Source organism: Psammomys obesus, unplaced genomic scaffold (assembly GCF_907164565.1).
Source record: "Psammomys obesus unplaced genomic scaffold, mPsaObe1.curated_primary_1811, whole genome shotgun sequence".
Classification (NCBI taxonomy): Eukaryota; Metazoa; Chordata; class Mammalia; order Rodentia; family Muridae; genus Psammomys; species Psammomys obesus.
Window position 1 is genome coordinate 16,218,762 of NW_026585797.1, and position 14,337 is coordinate 16,233,098.

The window sequence follows — 14,337 nt, forward strand, 5'->3', positions numbered from 1 at the left end:
AAATTATTAAACATGATCTATATTTCCAAAACTTTGAGTAAAAAATTCATTATAGCTGGGTGGTGCCTTTAATCTCAGCACTCAGGAGGCAGAGACAGGCAGAGCTCTGAGTTTGAGGCCAGCCTGGTCTACAGAGCAAGTTCCAGGACAGCCAGGGCTATACAGAGAAAATTTGTTAAAAAAAAAAAGAGAATTTATTATTTTGAGAAAATCATTTTACCTAAATCAGATTGGAATTTTTTTTGAGATTCTATCTTAATTACTGGTGAGGGCATAACTCTTTATTATTAATAATATTTGATGTTTCTGGTTTTATGGCTTTAGCATCTGCATACTTTCTGATTTGTCTGAATAAGAAAGCATTTTATATATTTTCGAAATATTTATTTATTTAATTGTGCGTGTGTGTTTGTATGGTGTGTGAGTGTATGTGTGTGTATGGTGTGAGTGTGTGTGTATGGTGTGTGTGTGTGTGTGTGTGTGTGTGTCTTGCTGTACAGGCCAGGCTGGCCTCAAGCTTTAGGTCCGCCTCTGCTTTTCAAGAGTTAAGATTGCTGGAGTGAGCCACCATGTCCAGTGGTGACCTATACTTGTATGTGCAGGCATGTGGACAAGTTAGGTCAAAGGGTACCACTTCAGAATCAGTTCTCTTGCGGGACCTGGGCATTGAACTCAAGATGAACGCAGAGGAATACGTAGAGGATACCCACTGAGCCATCGACTGGCCCAGTTGTGTCTTTGTATGCACTGCATGCTAAAGCATACTCTTGTAACCTTTATTTTAAGTACGGATGAGTCAACACCAGCAGATACTTCACTGTTATGATTTTAGGCTCAGGGGAAATTAGAATGATAAGTTTTCATGATAGTTGGGGTGGATCAAGCAGCCATAGTTGACAGGTTTCCTTTGTCTAGTGAAATACATTTGAGAAAGTCAGTGCTCACGGGACTAGAGTCCGCTGGGTTACTGAGGTGTAACTGAGGACAGTCTTTCATTTCCCCCCTATTCAAATGTCTGTTTTAATCAACCAACAAGCTCCTGAGATAGTTTTGGAAAATTGGTTTCATTTTCTGTTTTTGATCATTTATTTATTTATTTATTTATTTATCTATTTATTTATTTATTTATTTTGAGGCAGGGTTTCTCTATGTAGTCCTGGCTGTCCTGGAACTTGTTCGAGACCAGGCTGCCCTCAGACTCACAGGGATCCTCCTCCTCCTGCCTCTCGAGTACTTGGAGTAAAGGCATGAGCCACTAGGCCCATCTTTTTAGTTTATTTTTAAGCTCATCATAAAAACAAACAAACAAACAAACAAACAAACAAAAAACAGTTGTAACTGTAGGCACTGGCTGATGGTCCACGGGATCCAGTGATGAGCAAGATGCCAAGTGGACCGTCCCTCTGTAATGAAAGCCCTTGGAAGGAGAAGGGCTTTTCTTCGTGTTCCAATCGTACTTTACTGGAAATAAATATACCCTTGAGCTGAAAACTCTTGCTTAGTGGAGCTGTTTTATGATACTCTACTAAGAGTTCTTTTTAATTACGAAACAAAACAAAATTTAAAATTGGGATACACGACTCTCCCGTATGAAACAATTTTGTTAATGATAGCTGAAGTACAGCTGAAAACTCCTAACGGCACATGTCTGAAATCCTAGCACCTGGAGGCTGAGGCAGGAGAGCTGAGAATTTGAGACCAGCCTAAGCTATATTGTAAGTTTGAAGCTACTTTGGCTCATGTGAATCTTTGCCTCAAAACAAACAAACAAACAAACAAACAACAAGCCAGAAAGTTAAGACTATTTTGAAAGTAGTAATAAAGGCCAGCCAATCACACTGGAGAACTATTTCAGAACAACAAAAAAATACATCTCTTATCTTTGATAACAAACCTTTCACTCCAAGGCCAGTCAAGTTTAGAAATGGGTCCAGAGACTCAGATCTGAATTAAAACCACAGGTAGGAAACAGATATTTAAGATCTGCAAGTACCAGCTTCAACTGACCACAAAGGATCAGATGGTCTCCATGGAGACACATATTTTAAGGTATAAGAGTATGGGACAAACTAAGGTGGGTTTTTTTTCTTTTTTTTTATTATTTTTTTATTTTTTTATTTTATTTTATTTTTTTTCTTATCAGTTACAGGTTTTTTTTCTGTCTGTTGTTTTTTTTTTTTTTTCGAGACAGGATTTCTCTGTGTAGTCTTGGCTGTCCTGGACTAACTTCGTAGATGAGGCTGGTCTTAAACTCACAGAGATTTGCCTGCCTCTGCCTCCCAGAGTACTAGGATTATAGGCATGCATCGCTGAGCCTGGCTCAAAGTAAATTTTTTGGATACCTTTGTACATCAGTTTAGCTTTCTACAGGGCATAGACTGTCTCTAATTCAAACCATGGTCTTTGGTTGTAGCTTGCATCACTGAAGTTGACCATCTTTGAGGGCAAGAAGATTCAAGCTGGGCACCTAAGGCAGTGGACTGTACTGACTACTCATTTAGCTTTTTTATGTTTACTTTGACTTTTTTCTTACCTGGTACAAGTTGGCAAGGTGGTGATTAGTTTTGATCAAAAATGGCTGGTTGACCCCTGGGTGGTCGACGTCGTGAGCCGCTGCAGCCAGTAGTCCAAGCATGATGTCCAGAGGCGTGAGGAAGCTGGCCAGCTGTTAAAACACAAAACCCAGAGCTTGATTGTTATTGCTGATAGTGAGGCGACAGGCACACAGAACTGCAGGAGCAAGACAGAGGGCAGTGTGGAGGTCACTGGGCCAACACAACCTGTCCTCTCCTACAGGCTTTCCCTCCTGATAACATCCTTTGCTGCAGTGACATAGCTTGTGGGCAACACTGATGACTGATGGGCAGGAGAAGCAGGGAAGCCAGCCTCACTCATAGAGAAAGTTGCAAATGAAGGAACAAGTTAGTCAAAGGAATAAACAGACTTAAATAATCACCAGTGTTTCTTTGTTTAAAACACTCATTTAAAAATGTTACTATTCTCTCTCTCTCTCTCTCTCTCTCTCTCTCTCTCTCTCTCTCTCTGGGTATGTGCAGGCGTATGCATCCCATGGCATGTGTGTGACCTCCACTGTGGGATCTGGGGACTGAACTTAGATTTCCAGGCTTTTGTGGCAAGTGCTTTTACCTATTAAGTATTTTATCTGCCTGCCCTTAATCCCCCCCTGACCCTCCCTTTTAAAAGCCTGTATCTGGGGTTGAACCTAGGGCCTCATACATGTTTGTCAGGCACATTACAACTAAATTTGGGCCCCAGTTCCGGTGTATTTTAACTGATGTCCATCTTTGCCACTTCTTTGAAAGAAGTAAATTAACTGCAGAATTTGCATACTTCCCCAGTGTGGAACAAATGGTGAGGGAATGTATGGGAATCTTTAAATTTTTGTCAGCGAGGAAAACAAACAGGAAAATGGGGAGCCTGCTTTAAAAGTAAAGTGTGTGATGTAAATTTTAGATGACTCAGAGATTAGAAAGGCCTTTGGTTTACAGGTATGGAGCATCCTTTCAGAGCTATCCAGGCGCCTATGTGACATCTCTGTGTTCAGTGGCTTTTGCTGAAGCATCTGCATATTTAATAAATTACTGAAATGGATTGAACTAAGCAGACTCTGAAAATTATTTTTAAAAAAACCCTCAAGAAAATTCCTACTATATATTATACCGAAACCAAAATTTTTGAGTAACTGCCTTGATGGAGACAACCATGACGTTACACTACCATTATGTCTTTACCCTGACTTTGGGTTGGCTCTTTGCACCAGCGGATGCTTGCTAGGAGAACTTGGACATTCACCGGTTTTCTTGGATTCTGAGTCAAAAATCTCCCATTAGCCAAGTAGAAATAGGACTTGAAACTAGAGCTCTGACCCCATTTATTGGTCAAAACCCACAAGCTGGGAAGCCTTTTCCAGGAAAGCTCAGTGCTAACGGTGTGTATGTGGTTAAGGTCCGTCGCACAAGTGCTGGTCTTTGGGACCACCGAGGATACACAAGAGGTGGCCTGGGTTTTTTCTGGCCTCATGCAGCCCTGAAAAATCAATAAACTATGGAAGGAAATTTTGGAAAATCCGCATCTCTCTTCATGGACGTGGTAAGGTAGGTCCTAGGGCTGACACTGGAAACGTTAGTCTGAAGAATTTGCATTCCTGTCGTGAAGGATTCCCAACACTGGGGAATCTGGGGCTTAGCAATTTGCTGACTTGGCATCTCCACATGGCTGAGCAGGCACCTGGGTCTTGCTTTACCTTTGGCTCCTTCAGGTAACAGTGCATGGCCTGGGTGACGTCAGCTGCGTGGACAGCGTTGTGGTATGGGTTGTGACCATGGTAATCTTCCTGAACCATGACTAGGAGGAAAATAGAAAACCTAGTCAGCCAAAAGCGAAACAAGAATCACATAGCAGGTTAGACTTATTTGAGGTGCTTTTTGCTCAAAAGAATCAGAGCTTCCAAAGTGCACGCCTCAGGGGTCGTTCAAATGAGGTGGCTTGCAAGCCTTGTACCACAACTGGGCTGTTAGCAATGGGGAGGAAAGGGAGAGAAAGGCCAGAAGGGTTCATGAAGCTCTTGGGCTTTCTTCCCTCTTCCATAAATCACTCCTTTCTGGCTTTTCATAAAGGCTCTCACGGACAGGAAAAACAAATTTGGAGGAAAAAGGACAACTTTACTTCACACCATCGTTTAATTATCTATGTTTGCCGCCCTTTATTAACAGCATGCTGTAGATGATGCTTGCTGTCATAGCCTTGTATGCTAGATTCCTGCTATCTAGTGACTGGATTACCTTGAGTAACAAACACTCACGACAAATCTAGGCCTCCGATAGTTAGCTATTACAAGGGTGCACTGATCCAAATGAGGCCTCCATGGTTCATGTCTCCTCTGTCCAGAGCCTCATCTTTCATGCCCCTCCAGCGCAATGCAAGGCTTAGAGTGCCATGTCCAACAATAGGCAATTTAGTTTTGGTTTGTTGCTTACAGAAGCAATAACCAAGTCGATGCTAAGGATGCAATATATTCAGTGCATTTAGAATGTCCGGACTTAAAATAGCCATATCCTTTTAGCCTATGCTACGAATCAGGCTTCAGGTTCTGCTGTTAATTCGGCTGTCAAGGCTGTTTTTCTTGTATGTTCTGGGGGCACATATACTTGTCCAAAGAATCTGTATCTCTTCAGAGCAATCAAAATTATTTGGCTCTTCTCTTGTCTATTACTTTGCTCAAGCGATTAAAAACAAATCACCCTGAGGTTGCTTATGATCCTGGAAAGGAGCCAGGCTGTGGCTGGTTTCACAGATTTTTACTATACTGTGTGTCTTTTTATTCAGTAGGCTTGTTTCATATCATATGTAAACTCTGGCTCTGTCACTTATCTGTGATGTGCAAATTACTTGACCACACTCCTCAGCTTTCTTCCCTGACTTTGGGATGACAATAGTGTGAGTCCAAGTGTCTTTGCATGACTCATCTATGAATGTATGCACGTCCCTAAAAGAGGACCCAGGAGATGAACATGCAGTGTGAGCCTGGTGGCTCATGCTGCTTTCATCCTCTTCCTGATGGCACCGAGTCAACTTCCAAATTCATAGAACAGCCACATGGCAAGTCAAAAACTTGGAGATGCCCTACACGGCAGAGGCAAGCCATCTGGTGATGAGACCCTACCTCGGACAAATCAGGTGGGGAGATGAGCACAATCACAGAACCAAAGGAAAACTGGGGCTGTTTTTAGAGAAAGAATGATGGCAGCATCACGCGTGAAGTTGGTGGGCTTAGACCTGTGTGTGAACTGAGGCTCTGTCACTTGCTAGTAATTAGCCTTGGGAAAGTCATGAAACCTCTTGGGTATTCTCTTTAACTGTGGTATAAATGGTGATAATAATGTCCAACTTTTGAGTGTCTTCAAATAATTAGACATGATTTACCTAAAGTATTCCGCCTATAGCGAGTGGTATGTGAATAGTGGTTACAATTCATTTTAAAGACTTTCAGCCACTCATGTTGTGGCTAGAGTTTCCTGGGGGCATATCTCATTGGAATTTTCTTAGTATGGGAGCATTGTGAAGAATTGTCTTCACACCTATGCATCCTTGGTAGTTTTCTTTATAGATCGTTAATGTGTTGGAAACATAACACATTAACCTAATAGCTTATCAATGACTTAGGTCAGGTATGTTATATTTAAAAACTAAGATTAATTCCTTTAAGACTGATATGAGGTCTTTTTATAGAAAAAAGACATAGCATGCCATGGCTCTTAACACTTTATTTACAATTATTTCTGGTTTTTTTTGAGGTTATAAAATATTTACATCCTTTCCCCCTTCCTTGTTCTCTCTCTTGACTCTTGCATATACTTCTCCCTGCTCTCTTTCAAATTCTTACACACACACATACATACGTACCCCTAAGAGCACAAAAACAGCCTGCTCAGTCTGTAAATGTTCCTGTGTGTGTGTTCTCAGGGCTGACTATTTGGGGTTGAAGAACCGAGTAGCATACTCTTCCCTGGAGAAGACTGCTTCTCCCCTTCCCAACATTCCTTAGTTGCCTATTGCTCTTTGTGTAGGGCGAGACCTTGTGGGATCGCCCCCACATCATGTTTGCTGTTGTCCTTGTTCAGCTCACGTTTCTTGACACTTGCAATCAAAGAGTTATGAGTTGTCCTTATTACTGTGGCTGTGTAGGAACAAGACAGAGAAAAGACTTACCCAAAAACCTGTGCAGGGTCACCATATCCAGCTTGAAGTGGTGGATGAGTCCATGGGTGTTGAAGAGGTGACACAATAGAGTTACCAGACTGTTGCCTGGAGAGAAATAGGACACATTTTAGTTTTATTAAAACAAAACAAAACAAAACAAAACAAAACTCTAGCAAGATTGAAAATAAGATTTAAATTCTCTGAAATAAGGTTTCTCTGATAGAATATTTCCTCACGTTTGATTTGAAATTAGATAGACTACCATCTTTTTTTGGGGGGTGTTCTATCATATAAATAAAATTAGTTCTCATCTTTTTATACCAAAGGAAAATAAATGACTAAATTAAAGGAATTTGTCTGTTGAGCATGTGTGTGATTTTAAAAACACACAGCCCCTTGAAATATGCTTCAAGTCCCTTCCAACTGACTTTTTGCTGTAGAGCTATTTAAGTCACTCACTGCTCAACCACAGTTGCCTGTTCTTCCTATGACACTTGTCCAAGAGAAAACTGACTTTGAGATATTTCACAATTCAGGCAAGAAGGGCTGAAAAATTAAAGCTATAATAACATTAGCATTCAAGAGTCTTTATCTATCCAAGAATAAGTATGTTGAATTTTAATTAATTAGTTTATTTATTATTGAACTAGCTCTCACTTTATGTAGCTCAGGCTAGCCTCAAATTCATGTTCCACTAGCCCCTGCTTCTCAAGCGTCACCATGCCTGGCTGACAAGCAATATTAATAGTTCAAGGAAGTATTACAGAGTTTCCTTAAGACTTTGCAATGGATTGACTGCCCACATTTCTTCAGTGGAATCTTTTAGGGTACCTGACTTAGTTGATTTCCACAAATTTCACTGCCTTGGAGCTATTTTTGAACTCTCCAAGTTAGAGATAATGAGTAACACTGCAAATGATTTTTGTCCATAGACATTTAACTGAAGCTAGTCTGGTGGCCTTTCACAGCTGTATATAAGTGAGTTTTAGTGTGTCTTTCTGTGCGTGTGTTTCTTTTTTCTTTTTTAATATTAGTTACAGATTATTAACTTTGTATCCCAGCTGTACCCCAGTCCCTTATTCCCTCCCAATCCCACCCTCCCTCCCTCATCTCCTCCTTGTCCCTTTCCAAGTCCACTGATAGGGGAGCACTTCCTCCCTCCTCCCCTTTCATATGACCCTGGTTTATCAGGACTGGCTGCAAAATCCTCCTCTGTGGCCTAGCAGGCCTGCTCCTCCCTCGGGGGTAGGGGGGAGGTCAAAGAGCCAGCCACTGAGTTCATGTTAGAAATAGTCCCTGTTCCCCTTACTAGGGTACCCACTTGGTTACTGAGCTACCATGGGCTACATCTGAGCAGGGGTTCTAGGTTATATCCATACATAGCCCTTGATTGGAGGTGTGTGTGTTTCTTTAAGGTCTACTTTTGAACTGTTGTGGTAGGCTAGCGGCCTGCTAATGAACTTAGATAAACAAAAATCTTTGATGGCTTCGTTTCATGTTTCTGTAAACAGTCATGATTATGCCTTTTTTTTTTTTTCAAATACCACTTAAGTTTTTGTTTTTGTTTTGTTCACAGATAATTTTACGTATCCATACCCATGTCCAGCTGATCCAGTAAGAGCTACGCAACAGTACGGACTTCAGGACTCCACGCTTATCCTATAAATTTTAGTTAGCTTTCCATAGAGTGAAAATGCAGGTCATGATCTTACAGTGCTTGTCTCTTACAGCACATTGCTTGCCAACTCAAACGGTGTTGAGAAAGCCGTGGGCAAGGACTTAATGCACAAATGAGACCGATGATGGGTCAGACCAACAGCAATGTCAAATGATGCTTTCGCTAGCCTACGTTTATCTACAGTTTTCAAATGGGTTTGATTATTTTGTTAGGTAGAGCTTTCATAGACCCAAGAATATGAAGAGAAAACTCAATGGGAGTGCTTAGTTTTCAGCTACAGCCTAAGCTTTTACATTCTCTCCTTGGCAATTGCTTCCTTCTGATGATGCCAAACTTACTCGAGGGCCCATAGTATCCCTTAAGAAGCTGTGATAAGCACCTTGCCTGTAAGAGTCTGGTTTGATGTGCTTTTGTGTGTTCATGTTTCACCGACATTTGGACACAACCAAAGCATCCTGGGAGGAAAGAATGCAATCAGTGGTTTCCTAATTCTTTTGGGATCACGGGTCAGCAGGAAACCAGCCTAACACACTGAGGTCAAACTCAGTCCTCATTCTTCATCTCGATTAATTTTCCCTCCCCGGTCTGTCTTGACTGACAACAGATTTATGAGAGTGGGAAAAGAAGGAAGAAAAAAGCAATTTGTCTAAAAATACAATTTGTTTCTCATGAAATGAATCCACTTCACGGTGTGTATTTTAGTGAGAATTCTTTGGGGGTAACTTACCATTTGTCAAGCGATCGAACAAGAAAATGTCAAAGTCCCACGTTCCAACTTTGGAGAGCATATGCTGAGAAGGAAACAGAAAGCAATGCCCAAATGAAGCGCGTCGAGACCCAAACATTCAGCATAGACGCGGTGATTTACACAAATAAAAAGCTGGAAACAGTAACATACTCCTCTACGTGCAATGGGCTTGGAGTAAACTGGCTTCTACTCCGTTCACTCATGAAGTTAAACTGCCTGGTCTAATATCAGCCACTTTTCTTCCTGGCTGTTGGACCTTGGTTACACCCTTGACTTCTCCAATCCTCATCTGAAAATGTGGCTGGTATTATCTGCATCAGAGGGTTGTTCGTAGACATGGAGAGAGGTAGTGGTGTGTACTCGAAGTGCCTGTCACAGTGCGTAGTCACAGGTGGAGGTGTTTGTTAAGCCAAGGTGTGTACTGAAGGGAGAAGCTTTGCAACATTTTTTTTTTTTTCTGTCTGCCTTTGTGGTGTTTGGGATTAAACTCAGGATCTTGTGCATTCCAGACAAGCACTTTACCACTGAGCTCCAGCCCTTGTTCTTATAATAAAAAATTAAAGACAAATTGAAAACCGTTGTTGAGCACATTGTTTTGCTCAATGTGGCCTGCATGTAAAATTAACTGTATAGGAAATTGAAAAGTGAGTAGCTGAACATACTAGATAATTTAAAGACTTACTGTGTATAATGCAGACTGATTTTTTAAATTAGAAAATAAGCCCTGTGAAGAATTCAATGTGACATAAAGTTTGCCATGGTTGATCCTCTCTTTACCATAGTCCCTACAATTTCACCTATCTCTCTATGAAGACACAGCCACTAATGCATGGTCCTCTCTGCCCTTGAGTGGTTCTGTGTGCTGTGAAAACTTCAGTGCTCAGCCTTCACGGTCTGTTAAATAACAAAGGGAGGCCTGTCTGTTTGGAGTGAGCCTTTACCCAAATCATAGACTCTCAAAAGCAAACTCAGGCCCTGTCTTCTGTCAGGCAGACTTCTGGTCCATTTTCCTTCTATATCTTAGCATTACCTTTTAAAAATGTGTCTGCTTAGAGGAGAGATGCCATCATGAATGCTCTGTCATTGCAATGTTAGAAGAACTTATTGATCTCCCTTTCAACAAATCAGCCAACTATCCATTACCTAGTCAACCACCTACCAACCAACATCTACCAGTTAAACAGCAATCACACATGAACACTAAACCAACTGACCAACCACCAGTCAACCACCAACTACCAACCAACTCATCAACCAACCACCACCAACCAACCAACTCATCAACCAACCACCAACCAACCAAACAACTAATCAACCAACCACCAACAACCAACCAACTCATCAACCAACCATCAACAACCAACCAACTCATCAACCAACCACCAACTACCAACCAACTCATCAAACAACCACCAACAACCAACCAACTCATCAACCAACCACCAACCAACCAAACAACTCATCAACCAACCACCACCAACCAACCAAGTAATACACCAGCCACCAACTACCAACCACCTAATAAGTCAACCACCAAATCATCCAACCACCAACTAACTTATCAACAACTACCAATCAAGTAAACAACTCACCACCAATCAACCAACTTATCAACAACTACCAAACAAGTAATCCACCACCTACTAACCAACCCCTTGATTCATTCAGTTTCATCCTTACGTTGTTGTAAGGTATAATTAACTTTTATCCTTTTATAGACAGAATATTGGGAGTTGGTTCCTCCGACACTATTTATTATTGATTTTTTAGTGGCATATATCCTTGTATGGAGATACTATGTACCACGTAAGCTACAAATTTTGACCTGTTGAAGTGGTGGCAGTTTACTCCTGAAATTTAAATTCCTTTGGCAACTTAAGCTACAAGTCACTTGGAAATTGTTTTTTTTAACAATCACGCATTGAGTTCTATCTCATTAGATCAATGTAGAGTGGAAATAATGTATTATTAAAAGCTTTTGGAATGACTTAAAAACAACAACAGGCTAATAGCCTAATGTAGCATTAAGAGCTGATAGTTACTGGAGGTGTTTTCAGTTGCCATTACACAAGACAATTTAATGTATTTAAAAATATAGCCACACCCTAATTAGTAGTCTTTCAGACCAAGACTTTATTTTGTTTAGCACTGTATAAATAAATTCTATAGACTTTTCAAAGTGAAAATAGCTAATGTGTATTTGTCATATTATTAAGCATGGGGACATGCTTTACCTCAGGATTGGGTGTGTAGCTCAGTGGTGGGGCAGTACTTACTTAGCTTGCATAAGCCCTGGGTTTAATCCCCAGTACCCCCTACCCTACAACTACAGTGACTCCATGTTATATCTAGAAAATCTTCAATTACCTCTGTGAGGTACCTGTTTCTATTACCTCTATTTCGTGTTTGAGAAAACAAATCCAGGTGTGTTAAATAAACCTAAACTCACACTGCCCCTTGGAGGCAGATCTGAACCCCTTGGTTCAGATCCAGGTGCTGTCAGCTAGGGCAAAGGCTCTTGGCCACTGTCTGCTGGCAGGAGACCTAGAGGCTTACCCTTGCTTGTCCAAGGTAGTCTTCATCCAGCAGGTGGAGGGGTCCCTGCGGTATAAGCCCACGGAGAAGCCTGGATGCATGGAAGTATCTTTGGAAGCTTAACAGTCGTTTCACCTTTTTCTTGGTGCCAATTTCCCCTGAGTGTGTTGTATCTGTGGAAAGTAACCATAAGCAGAATTTCATGCATTTAAAAGAGGGATAATTTTTTTTCTGTGTAAAGTATAATCTATTAAAAATGAGAGACATTTAAAGACACTTTAAGGGCTAAATAGAGTTGAATAAGCTCTATTGATGTTTGAAAGTTCTTCTAATAAATGAAACAAACAAACAAACAAACAAACAAAGAAGTGAGCTTCCTGCCTTTTCTCTTCTCTGTTATTCTTTCTCTCATCCTTTGACAGGGTCTTGTATGTAGCCCAGGCTTGACCTCAAATTCATGATCTTCCTGCAGAGGCTCTTGAGTCCTGGGATTACCATCTATAGCTTGGTGTTTGTTACATAGTTTACATATACTTTTTAAAAAACATAATTTCGGATGACATGAACTGTATGAGTTAAAAACTTCACTTTTTGGTTGGTTAAGTTCTCTTCAGATGTTAGAAGGCCGTGAGAAAAAGGTTTCTTGCTTTCTAAGGACTATCATTGACAAAGTAATAAGGCAACATCATCTTAAGAGTAACCAACAGTGCTGGGAAAAAGCAAAGAGGACACACACTTTACAACCACGGCTCTAAGTGCCTCATCTAGGCAGCACAGATGCTTTCACGCTCATGTCTTGTGGCCCCTGCAACACCTTGATGCTGACATCATGGTGACTGCACAGAAATGTGCCAGGTACCATATGTGAAAGTCTGTCAAGGTATGTCTCATCTCAGACAAAACTCTTGAGTCACTCTAGGGCCACATAAGCGACGTCTTCAGCAAGGTTTGCATGTCAAGTCAGCTCAGGAGTCTAGCAGGAAAAAGGATAGCCAATATATAAAGTAATTTGTTTTTTTTCCATTTCTTCTCCCATCTCCTCATCTACCCTATGGCACTCAAAATTACTGCTAATGAGAAAAAGAAGGCCAGGGGAAACAGAGCAGCGACTGACCAGCATCTGAAACTCATTACTTGGCTGTATGAACCGTGGAAAGGCATAATTCAGGGCCACCAAGACCTGCTCTGCTCTCGAAACACTGCCTGATGAAAATTACTTGTATTTAGAACCAATCTCTATTTCACTCACGGAAAGAGGCAAAAATATGCACATGGAGCTAAGCAGAGAACGGCTGAGGTTGTGTTTGGGCTACATCAATATTAAGAATGCCATCTGTGGACTCCATTCTGCAGGCAGATTTTCCTGTCTACGAGGTTGGTAAAACAGAACATGAAGTGAAGGTTCTCATTTATTTACTAACAAAAAAACAAAACAAAACAAACACACACACAAACAAACAAACAAACAAACAAACAAAAAAACCAAAACTGAGGCTGGTGGTGGCTGGGAACACCTTTAATCTCAGCACTCTGGGAGGAGGGGAACGTGGATCTCTGTGAGTTCAAGGCCAGGCTGATCTACAAAGCAAGTTCCTGGACAACCAAGGCTACACAGAGAAAACCTGTCTTGAAAAACAAAACAAAACAAAACAAAACCAGAAAAACAAACAATAACAACAACAACGAAAGCAACTTGAATACCCTTTATGGGATATCCACTGCTCTAGACATTTCATTGAGCAAAGACAAATCTCTGCTCTCTCGGAATGGGCATGGCGGAGGGAGAGGGACAATGTCTAACATACAAGAAAAGGAATAATACAAAATGAAGATAAATGGGCAGGTAGGTACAGCTGGGGGTGGTGGTGTGGAGGATCAGAAATTCTGTGTTGGGAGCAGTCAGCACTGGCTAATGAGAAGACAGAATCTGACCCAAATTAGAGGCAATGAGGGCATTAACCGGGTAAATACCTTACCTTCCAGATACAGAAAGAGGATGAACCCACCCTCCGGAGTGGGGACATGCCTAGGATGCTGGGATGTGCAGTGAAAAGACGGATCAGTGTGTGTGTGAAGAGGAGAGAAAGGGTAGAATGAAGGATGAACTCCTGGAACAGCCTGGAAAGCAGAGTTCTCAAGAGTGCCCCCCCTCACCCCACCCGGTGTCTGCTTTTCCCTCCGGGCGTCCAACCCGGCTGGACTGGAGGGAATGAAGTTTGGCCTGTAGATGGGTATGATGCAGGACCTCAATCAGCAGTGAGTGCTTGAGAAAAAGCCTCCTGGGAAGACAGCTTCAGTGAGGAGCCCCTTTACTTGGTGACTGCAAAGGCGATTGAAGCCTGGGGAGTGAGTAAAGTGAGCAAAGGCTTTCAGGTGAGCTGGCCGCTGGCGGGGAGGGGGTGCTGGGAATGCTTCCTTTACGTGAAGAGGAAGTCCAGGTACTCTCTGGACACGACCTTATAAGGAGGAAATTTAACCTGTAACCTGGCTGACCTGGTGAGATGGCTCAGCATGTGCTTACTGCCAAGTGTGATGATCTGAGTTGAATCTCCAGGTCCCACATGGTGGAAGGCAAGAAACAACTCCACGAGTGTCTTCTGACCAACACACACACACACACACACACACACACACACACACACACACACACACACAC

General features: G+C 41.7%; 1 protein-coding gene across 2 annotated transcripts in view; it reads right to left on the bottom strand.

Moving 5' to 3' along the window:
- The window catches only part of Pde7b (phosphodiesterase 7B), a 302,172-nt gene that overhangs the window by 29,771 nt on the left and 258,064 nt on the right, over positions 1-14,337 (bottom strand). For both annotated transcript variants that reach the window (XM_055599417.1, XM_055599418.1), the window contains 5 exons: positions 11,703-11,854; positions 9,126-9,189; positions 6,730-6,825; positions 4,265-4,365; positions 2,534-2,665 (listed from right to left, as the gene is read on the bottom strand). In XM_055599417.1, the coding sequence (XP_055455392.1) occupies positions 2,534-2,665; positions 4,265-4,365; positions 6,730-6,825; positions 9,126-9,189; positions 11,703-11,854 (545 nt within the window). The remainder of the gene's footprint in view (positions 1-2,533; positions 2,666-4,264; positions 4,366-6,729; positions 6,826-9,125; positions 9,190-11,702; positions 11,855-14,337) is intronic.